The sequence below is a fragment of the Montipora capricornis genome, chromosome 10 (assembly GCF_036669925.1).
Source record: "Montipora capricornis isolate CH-2021 chromosome 10, ASM3666992v2, whole genome shotgun sequence".
Lineage (NCBI taxonomy): Eukaryota > Metazoa > Cnidaria > Anthozoa > Scleractinia > Acroporidae > Montipora > Montipora capricornis.
Genome location: NC_090892.1, coordinates 53,174,389 through 53,185,327, shown reverse-complemented (window position 1 = coordinate 53,185,327; position 10,939 = coordinate 53,174,389). Strand labels below are relative to the sequence as shown.

General features: G+C 39.7%; 1 protein-coding gene across 1 annotated transcript; it reads right to left on the bottom strand.

Moving 5' to 3' along the window:
* Window positions 1-909: 909 nt before the first annotated feature.
* LOC138022293 (contactin-associated protein-like 2) lies at window positions 910-6,024 on the bottom strand. The gene is made up of 2 exons (XM_068869395.1): window positions 5,362-6,024; window positions 910-3,899 (listed from the first exon to the last, which is right to left on the bottom strand). The coding sequence occupies exons 1-2, from the start codon at window positions 5,684-5,686 to the stop codon at window positions 3,286-3,288; spliced, it is 939 nt and encodes a 312-aa protein (XP_068725496.1). The 5' UTR covers window positions 5,687-6,024; the 3' UTR covers window positions 910-3,285.
* Between the last annotated feature and the right edge of the window lie 4,915 nt (window positions 6,025-10,939).

Sequence of the window (10,939 nt, the reverse complement as noted above, 5' to 3'; positions counted from 1 at the left end):
CCAAGAGAAACTGGAAACAATGCTTATGCAACATTTGGGGGGAACAAACAAAGATTATTATAGTATTTTTTGCAGTGGCCAATTACATAGGGTATTTTTGCAGTTTGATTTTTTAGCTGTAGGAAAGGTGATAACAATATTATTGCTGTCAAGAAAATTTGAAAAAATTACAAGTGCTTATTTATTCCAAATTGCACGATTAATGTTCCCAACCCACAACAACAAGTGCAACAGACAACAGATTGTGAAGTGATGGGGTAGGAGATGAAGCACTCCATTATCAGGTCATGAAAAGGCAGTTTAACTAAGATGTCCGGCAAGGACAGGTGGCGATCGTCTCCAAGGGGTTACAAACCCCAAGGACATGACAGCAAGTTGGCAATGCGAGCCTACAATCCTCGCCAAGGGGTTACAATCCGCAAGGCCACAATCCTCTCCAGAGGGTTAGACTCCCTCAAATGAGAAGTCCTTATCCTATCTATGGTTGCGCCTCCTGGTTTCTATGGCAATCGTTGTGCGATCAGAAGGCACACAACCCTAGTGTGGTGAGTCTATGGGGCATGAGGGGACCCGCATGGGAACACTTCATCCCCACCCATAATTTATTTCACGATCGACTATATGTGACGTGTGTCCGTAAGGCCCGGGAAAAGAAACAAAACGCAATCGGAACAAAATTAAGAAAAAAAAAATTGCACCCAAACTCCTTCCGACAATGGTACAACTAACCACCATAAATTAAGAAACGCTTATGAATTTTAATTTAACTACAAGCATAACAGTTACTACAGTTACTATCTCTAAATTAACTAATCTTACTTAGATTTACTTAATGCTTTATATACATTTAAATGACAACACTAAATTAACTAATTACTTTACTCTGTGTACTTTCATTTTTAAACAGTTACAATAGTCTTTTCAAAAGGGAGACTTTTAAGAACAAATAAAGTTACAAACTATTTTTTAAAGGTACCAATTACGGTTGACTACGACACTACATTAACACTAAATAATTAACACTAACGAAATAAACTATACAGCTAAGGAAACAAAGAACAAAACAAAAAAGAATTTTGTGACACCACATGATTATTTTACAAAGTGCAAACACTGTATGAGTCCATGTTAAATAGCTCATTAAATGTGATACAATCACAGACAGGGAGGGAAGGGAGGGAATTTCAGTGTAGATGCTTTTCGCAGTAAAGACAGAACTGGAATGACACAGTGGCAATGGTTCGACTTTGACATAATGGTCTGTAAGCACATGGCACCTAAAATGTGATTGGACAATGCGTGGTGTGACGTTCACGTGGGTCCAGGTCCTTATGTACAATACAATACAATACAATACATTATTATATGACTAGCTCCGTGAGCGGGCAAGTTGAACCAAATCCCGCGCTGTGATTGGCTACCCGAGCGGGCAAGATGGAGCTATACTGCCACTCGGGATTTCTCGCTTGGTCCCGCAAGATCAAAGATAATGTTTTTGATGTCTTATCCCATACAATAAATATGGATATTATTTGTTCGGTCAAGATGGCTGCATATTGGCCAAGCTCTTTTTTTTGCGTGTTTAAGATACCTCCTCTTCGTCTCGGTCCATAAACACGCGAAAAAAGAGCGTGGCCAATATCCAGCCATCTTGACCGAACAAGCTTGGTCAATAACCCATATATACATGTAACGGACAGAAGACAATGGGCTTGGTTCCATTGCATATCCCTTGCTGAGGTCATGGTTGTCACATTAACTCTAATTTATAAAGGTTTATGAATTGGCTGAGAAATCATTTGATCACTTAATAATATGCATGATGGTTAAGCAAAAGCAACGCAAGGGTATCACGCAATCACGCAAAAATTGCGCTATCCAGTGCTTGCGTTTGATATCAAAACAAAAGATTTGATTGGTTCTTACAAAAAGCTATTGTTTATCAGCCAATCAAAAGCGAGAATTCCGTGAGTAAATTGAACTGAATTAACTATTTTTGCACTGAGTTAACTCTTTTTTGCACTGTTGCACTTTATATTTCAACAGACTTAACTGATTAGAGTGTAATGTGAAGTGCTAGTTTTGTACCCCATATGAACCATGTGAGCGCTCTCAGTCGGTACAGCAGCGGTGATCTAACCACAGGCGGCCCAGACTCGGAGGGTAGAAAATTATAAGGATTTGTATGGGAATCTCGATAACAAACTGAAAAAGATATTTACACGCAAAAGTCGTACTTTATTGTTGTGGTGACTTTCTCGCTTTTTGTGTGTTTATTTGCCTGATTGAATGCGATTTAAGCGACTTCTCAAATTCCTGGGTTGTCACTCGTACTTAAATAAGGGAAAGGCTGGAAAGTATAAATTTCTAGCTTACCCGACATCTCGCCGATAAAATCACACTTCTCCGGCAACAGTCACGCTCAAACTCCGGCTATGTCCAAACGGATAAATTTACTTCTCTTTGACCAAGTTTCAAGTTCCATTGCTGAGAAAAAGCGAAAAATATTCAAATATTTAAAATCCTTCGAGGCTCGCTCGCAACGAATTTTGACACGGCGGTTCAACCCTTCACTTATTTGCTCTCACCGTATCGATCTAACCCAAAGGTCGTGGATTCAAAACTAGCACTTCACATTACACTCTAATCAGTTAAGTCTTCTCTGCACTGCTATCAGCCAATCGAGTCATATTGTTATGTATATTATTAAACGTGGAAACGGCACAGTGTTCGGAAGGTCTTCTTGAGAGCAGCTCCCTCCAAAGTTCATCAAAGGCTTCAGTGCAAATCTAATTAACTCTCTGATTGCTGTTGTAACTAAACTGACCTGACATCCGATGAGGAGATTTGTCAGTATCGAACCATTTATAACCTGGAGAATCATTCAATAAGCCATGTTTCCATGTTGTACAGTTTTTCCAGTTCCAGAACGATCAAACCAAGGTTATTTATATTCTAGAAATTTCAAGTTACTGTTAGTTGACTGACATGTGAGTAGCTGAGAAAATGGTCGAAACTTCATCTTCTTAGCCAAGATTGAGTAACCCCATCCAAATCATCTCAAGAAGCTCCCTTGCTTTTAACTTTGTGCGTGGTCTATCCATGCATCCCTGAATTAAGGTTCTTTCAATCTTTCTTGTTTTTCTATTTTTTTAATTTTATCAGCATTTTCGTGACAAGAATTTTACCTGAAACTACGTGATATAACTCCTTAAAGTCATAACCAAAAGAAAATTGCTTGTTCATTAGACCGTAATAGATACTGTGAAATAAGATCACTTGAGATCATGCTGTTCCATAGCATTTGAATTTTCCGAGTGTGTGGTACCCTTCCTCCCCGTCGTGTCTAGTATCTCCAAACCTGAGCTGCGAAACTGGAAGCTGAGTCTTGTGTGTGAGGAGACCGCTGTCTTCACGCCAGACCTTGTCATTCTTATCACAGTTACAACCAAAGCGAGAATCTGCGCATGAGTTGGTCATCCCGCATGCGCACTTGTTATGAGCAGATGCTCCACCCCAGTGAGTCATATTTTTTGAGTCATGTGACATCCACCATGCTCCTTTCTCTTTGTAGCGAAAAAGCACAGCATGATAACACTCGTACATGATAAACTGTTCACAGTCCGAGGAGACTCTGGTGAGCATTTCCAGTTGAGACAGAGTTGTTCTGGAGTAGTGAATGTCACGTTTGTAACAACCAGCGGGATCACATCCCTTGACACGTGTTCTGTTCTCACTGTCGTGACTGATGACTGTCACGCCAACTCCATTCTTGTCAGTCATGTCACAAGTGACGTCAAACGGTGGCAAGCCTCCTTCACCGTCAGGATCAATGACGTAAACTCCACTGTTTGATGTAGGGTCCAATGTTTTTAAAGCGGTGCAAGAATTGGCGTATCCTTTACAGAGAAAATATAATTGTTAGCGCTTAACGGACGATGTTCTTTTTCTTCATGGGCTAAAGTCCGCACTATTTCCTACCAAGAGAGGATGGGGGGAGAGAACACATCCACCATAAAAGGACCTCTTCCAATTTTTTTTTTCAATCTCAATTTAGCCCGTGGTCATGATGTGCGGCTACTTTAAGAAAGACACCTGATTGGTAATCACTGGTTGCGCGACCATGGGCACGAAACCAAAATAACTCTCACAGCACAGTGGCGAGCGGAGACTGAAAAAAACCTGTAAGGGGGCATCTGTATGAGTTCCCTACCCTCATCTTTTCTTGTTCCTACTGACCTAACAAATAAAGTTATATTCAAGAGAGAACATTAAAGATCAAGGGCAATTTTTTTTTAATACTAATGAACTTCCATAAAGAAAATTGCTCTGGCGATTGATTTCAAAATAGGATGAATTACTTGTTTTTGAAGTGCCTTCGGCGGGCTTTGCGGTTTAAATTGACAAAACATTATTTAAGCATTGAAATTGATGGCTTGGCGAACTCCTCTTTCTTTTTATATCCTTTGCATAACGAAGCTGCTTATTAATAAAAATATCCTAACAAGTTCAATCCCGGTATAAAGAATTTATATTCGATAAGGAAAGATTTGAAAAAGCCAGCTGAATTACAGGAGTATACTAACAAGAGATGATTTAGAGACCTATCTCTGGCTTCCAAATAAGAAAACAACCGTTAAGATCGTTATTTACTCAAGAGCAACCAATCAGGGCAGAGAATTTTTAATCATCACCTATGTAATTGAACTAAAAGCAATTATATGTCGAAGCAATATTTTCTATCGAAGATTAATAAAGCTTTCACGCAAATTCAATTTCAACGTGATTGACACTTTATGGTTCACAAATATTGTCCGCCCACAATTACCAAATTGAAAATTTAGTGGAGACAATTTTTGTCAAGATTTTTGGTAGAGTCAAACAAATTTTGTTAGCCTAGTCCATACGAGCCCTAAGAGAGTATTGCTAAATCTTATTACCTCGTTAAAAAGTTGGTCACTGATACAAAGGGATTTTTCGCCATTTTGTTTGCCAACGCTTGGGAATTTGAACTGGTCAAGTTTCGCTGAAAATCGCCAAGTTTCTTGTTTCTCACTTCACTCGAGAATCATGTTCTGGCTGTTTTCAAGCGATATAAAGTTGTCTTCCTTTTGTAGTTTTTGTGGGGTTTCTACAAAAGGAAGACCCTGGTCAATTTCTTTGTAAACCGCAAATGTTGTTTCCTCTAGGTTTTCGGTCGAGAATCATGTTCCAGTTAGTTTCAAGTGATTTCAAGACGACTTTTGAAGTGGTCCTCGGTCTTCGTTTTGTACCCACTCACCGTTACTCACTTGAAATTTTGTATCTTAAAAGTGATCTCGAAAAACAACGATTTGAAAACGGAGTTAAACTACTGCTTACCTCGGTTTCCAGGTAGTTTCCCTATTCCCATGTAAGTTGAGTGTGGTTCAGCTACTAAACAAGCGCGACAACTGTGTTCCTTTGTTTTATAGTTCAAATCACATTTCCTGGTGTGCCACCAAAAGTTGATGCTCACGCATGGCGGATCGTTGATACACTCGTTAACGCAGTCAAAATAGCGTTGTATTATCTTGGAGCTGTAGACTGCATGTCGAAGGGCGACTCCACGTTGACTTCCTGATTCACGGCACTGTGTGTTGCCTTGCACAGCCAGGACACTTAACGGCGAGTAAAATAACGTAAGGAAAATACGTAGCCGATACATTCTCAGCTGAATCCCAGTGGAGATATACTGCTGGTTCGAAGGCCAACTTTCAGTTGTTTGTAATAAAAATGACCATGTCTCTCTAATGTTCAAATTGACGTGTTAATTAAGTGAATATATGACAAATACTGACGTACTGAGCTACTTAAATATTGCAAGTGTTTAATTGCTGAGAGTTAAATTATTGTTCTCGAAAGTCTTAATAAAGCATAGTTGCGAGGAAAAAATGCAAGAAAAGGCGCTTTTTGGTTGAAAGCAGAGGAAGAACAATTTCTTGAAGGATTCTTGAAGCTTGACCGAGAAATACTCCATTGATGTTTTCCTTAAACAGCGGACCATTTCCCAAACCGAACCAACTAAGTTTTCTTGATGGAGCACAAAACTGAAGTCATGACGATTCAACAAATGAGATGCCACGTGGAAATGAAATGGTCGGACCAAAGACAAACGTTGCTGTCGTTTTAATATCATAATCCAAGGAGAGGAAGGTGCACCTGCATTAGAGGGTTGCAGGTGTTGATCGAGTTATGTTAATTATTAAACGAATCATTAGTACAGTGTCAACAGGAACGCTAACAGAATTTAATTTAATATTGACTACAATGTTCTTTACGTGCTTTTAAACTTCCTCGCAGGCGTCGTCGGGGCCGGGAGAAGAACGAAGAAAATAAAAGGGAGGCAGATTAGCATGTGCGTTGATGCAGTTTTTTATCATATTGTGGTTTGTAAAATACTAATAAAATAATAATATTCCAAAAAAAGGTATTATGGTTTGTCGGTTTGTTCCTTATTGTTAATTCATTTAAAGTAATTTAAAATTTGGGCTATAGTTGAGTACCATTTACATATCAATTTCTAATATATTTTAACGATATGAAAAAGCAGTTCTTTCTGACTTTCACATGCGATTGTAGTCTAGTTATTACTGGGTTGCCTATGGGCAAACCCAGTCGAGCTCTACGTTTAGTTTGTTTGTTTTTTTTTTTTTTTTTTTTTTTTTTTTTTTTTTTTTTTTCCGTGTCGGTAAAAGTCTTTCCTGTCACTCCCCTGGTAAGTAGTGTCTTTGTGTATAGAGCCTTCTGCGCGTATTTTCTTAGGATCGAGAGGGTAGTGGAACTGCGTAGATTTCTCTTGTGGACACAGTAGAATCATTAACTTAGCCTGCAATGGCGTCGAAAGTCAGGCAACGCGAATGGCGTTTTAGTGGATCCTTAAACAAAATATACCCTTATGGAGCTCAATAATGGAAAGTCAGTTGGATAAACTAGGCATGAATCTCAAAAGCGACGAGTACTGGACTTCGACAACAATCTATCGCCCGTCGAGACGAAATCAAAGTGAGCAGTATTTACCTGAAGTACATGGTAATTTGACACAATTGAGTTTCTTGTCTTCACGCACGCAATCAAATAGGAAGAGGTTTTCGCCTCTAAGAGCAAATATGTTGTTTGTTTCAATAAAATTTTCGCTGGAAAAGGATTCTGTGGTATTTTCTGCCTTTTTGAATTATAATATCATGTTGTGTATTGAATTTTCGAGCTTAAGGTTCAAATGTGATATGGGAGAAGTTTTTTAGTATTGCTCTGTAAGCAGGAAGGGTTCACAGGCCTGTTGGAAGCGTGCTTGAGTTTCAACAAAATGAGCCCCAAAATCAGTGAAAACTTGTGACGCAGATGAATAATAAAGTAGCTGCTATTTCCAATATGATGGAATTACCTGGTGATAAATAACGTCGTACACGTCTTGGAGAGTAAATTTTGACTTTGCATAAACAAGAGTTGGGCGATTGTGATCTTTGTTTTGACTTCGCTCATTTCATTGTCAAACTTTATCACACTTGACAGAAAAAGAAACTTACAAAAACCCGGTATCTTGGGCATATGAATTACGGGGTGGTGACTTCTTTGCCTAAAAGCAACTCACTTAACGAAACTGTCCTTTTTCAAACAACAACAAGGATTCAAACAGCTTCAATTCTTACAGAGTTCGATAAAACATGGGTCAACATGCGGTGGGGCAACCAAAGCGATGGGAGCTGTGTTGGGGTTTCAGTGTGAAAGTACAAACGGCTACTAACACTCTTATAACTCTTTTTTCATTATTATTTTATTAACCCACAGTCTGCAGTCTGCAGTCTGCATTTTACCCTCAGTCTGCATTTTATCCCTGGTCTGCAGTCTGCGTTTTACACTGACCGGTTATTTGAGTGGTTTTTGGCAACAGAGGTTAATTATTCGTAATGCGATCGCTTCCGTTGCCGTTAGCAATGGGTCGCAAATTTGACACTTTTATCGCATTATCACATTACGCATTAAACCACGTTATCTATTATTCCTAAAAATCTAAAAATATAAGTGCATTATCCGTTTTACCACGAATTTATGTCCACGAAGGCAGATAAATTGCAGAAAATATTAGTTTTGCATCCAAAAATTCGTAATCAACGCTAAAATGACCACATTTTGCCTAGAAAACATATTTTACTGTTATTTTCTTAAATTTTTTCGTTCAACTTTCGCTTTTATAAAATGTTTCAGTTTTCTGTAAATAAGTTATATGCTTTTTGAAAGCTTATTTTCTTAGCTTTAAAATGATGTATTTTTTCCCCCTAACTTAAATATTTTTTGAGAAAAAAAAAACATTTTTTGGCGATGGCTGATTTACCGCGGTTTTCTCGCGGTTGGGAAAGGAGGAAAGAGAGTTAGGCCGGTAGCCAGGTTTTTAACCTCAGAAAAGGATCTGTTTCGTCGTACGAACGTGTGAGGACCCGTGAGCCAAAGGGCCTCTGCTGGTATGACTTCTGGGTGACCCCTTAATAACTTCTTACTAACCGAGCGCGAAGGCCGTACTGCCAGGGAAATATTGGCCCGAGGTCGTGGCAGTACGACCCAGGGCCAATATTCCCCAGTACGGCTCGAGCTAGCTCGGTTAGTAAGTAGTTTATTATATGGTTTTTTAATTACCTTTTGCTTTGTTTTTGCAAGCTGGATTTTGGTCTCGCTTAGGGTGTTCCGGGCAAAGCGCCAATATTTTAAGCCGCCAAGGTCAAAATTTGCTTAAGTCACGCCCAGATTGTTCTCCTTTAGGAGTCACAAAAAGCTTGAGCCACGCCCAGATGGTCTCCTTCAGGGGTTAAATTTAAAATTTCCGACTAGCATCCCCGTGTGTTCCATATGGGAGTCCCCCCCTCCCCCCCCCCCTCCTCCGGGGCTGCACGTACCACAGGCAACCCAGTGTACCCTCACGGAGGGTCTAGTTGGAATTAATGTGCCATGCCTCCAAACAAAGACATTGATGGTCGGTTTTTTTTTTTGCAGAATGGAAAATTCTGCTTCGTCGGAACATGCTTGCTTGACCAACCATACAACAGGTTGGGATAATCACTGGGTTGCCATAGGGCGATCCAGTCAGAATATACGTGGAATTTCTACGTTTTATTTTTATTTTTAGTTTTTCCACGTCAAGAAAATGGAAAAGTTGCGCAATATTTCTGGCAGGTAAAAAGGCTTCATGATGGATCCGGCATGAGCTGTAAGAGACGGAAAGGAAAAAGAAAGTTGATGTTGAGGACTGATAATTAAAAGTTCCATCTTGTCGCCATTCAGCTTCAGTTTGTTACATGACATCCAGGACACAAGGTCATATGAATACAGGCCTCCATACGAGAAACCACAAACGAACAGTTTGGTGTAGCAGAATCAAAGGAAAAATAAATTTGCGAGTCATCCGCATAAAAATGAGATTCCATGTCGTTCTTCCTGATAATATCGCCAAGTTGAGATGTATATAACAAATATAATATTGGGCCAAGGACAGATGTCTGCATGCCGCACACCATACTCGGTATCACGCGATGAGTAATAAGCCTCATCAACTATAACAGATTGACTTCGATTTGAAAAATAGGACTTGAATCAAGAAAGAGCTTTATCTCAGGCTCTTCAGGTTCTTAGTGAAAAGAGAAAATGGCGGCAAACATCAGACCGAGGTTAGCCTGCATGCGGACGTCTCGGAAGACAGACTTCCGCTAGAACAAAGACTTCCGCTCGTCTAAAAATAACTTTCGTGGGCATGACATATCCCAAGGGCTGGACCGGGAGCCTCCCTCTGTGTCCCCTCATTTTCTCTTGACCTCATCCACTCCATAAATGAGCCAAAAAAGCAAAGCCTTGCCTATTGGCGTCAAAACTGCAATCTGAAGAGGTAGATACCATCTTCGAAATCGCGCAAAATGTTATAAATACAATGCAAAAACCAGATTGGTAACTAACTGCCTTGTTGATATGGAGAGGGCCCGATTTTAAACCGCCAGTCTGGTCTGGTGAAAACCTTTTCGTGTCACTTTCCGCGGGATACGAGGATAAAGAAAAACATTGCCTTTTTAGGAGTGAACTGAAATGAAGTTAAGTTATTAGTCTCTCCCCCTCGGGGCTTTTCAGAACTAATTTACAATGCTTTTTGTCGGGGACTTTGGCCAGACTGCTTGTTACCCAGTTTACAATTTATTTTAGAAAGTAAAAGATGCCCTCGAGCAGATTAGGTCATACCAAAACACCGGGGACAACGTCTCCTACTCTTTTCGAGAAGTGAGTGGGTTCTTTGACGTCCCATACTACTTGGTTTCCAACAAGGGCTATGAGACGGTAACTCCAGTTTACAGTCTTTATCCGAGAAGACTTACTTCTAAGAAGAAAACCAGGAAGAAGAAAAAAAGATAAAGAAAAAGGAACGGGCTCGAATTTTTACCGTGGCTGCCTGCCACAGGCATCCACAAAATAATAATAAATGTCTTTCCCTACGAGTATTAAAAGGGTGTTTGCCGGGTCCCAACTGCTGCTATGGTAATGGTACAGTGCTGCTCAAAGGCCCTCTAAAACTTGTTGCTTGAAAAGTATCTCGAAAACCAATTCAGTGAGAAGTATTTTGTTTTTTAGATTTTGAAACCATATCATAATTCTGTGACCTAGCACATGATGTGAGAAAGAACTATAAACTGAAGAAGAATTTGAAATATTTATGAAAAAGCTGAAAGATGAAAATAATTCCCCTGGAAGAATGCAATATAACGTTTCTCACTTGTTTCCAAACAAATCAGGAAAGGACGCTGGACGAACTTTTGAGATAAACCTGACCAAATCTAACAAACTATTTCTGGTTGTATTAATCTTGATTCATTAATGATCCTCTGGAGCGGCTCAGGTAGCATGTGTGATCATGACAATAAGCCGGAGCACTTGGCTGAACATCTGTTCT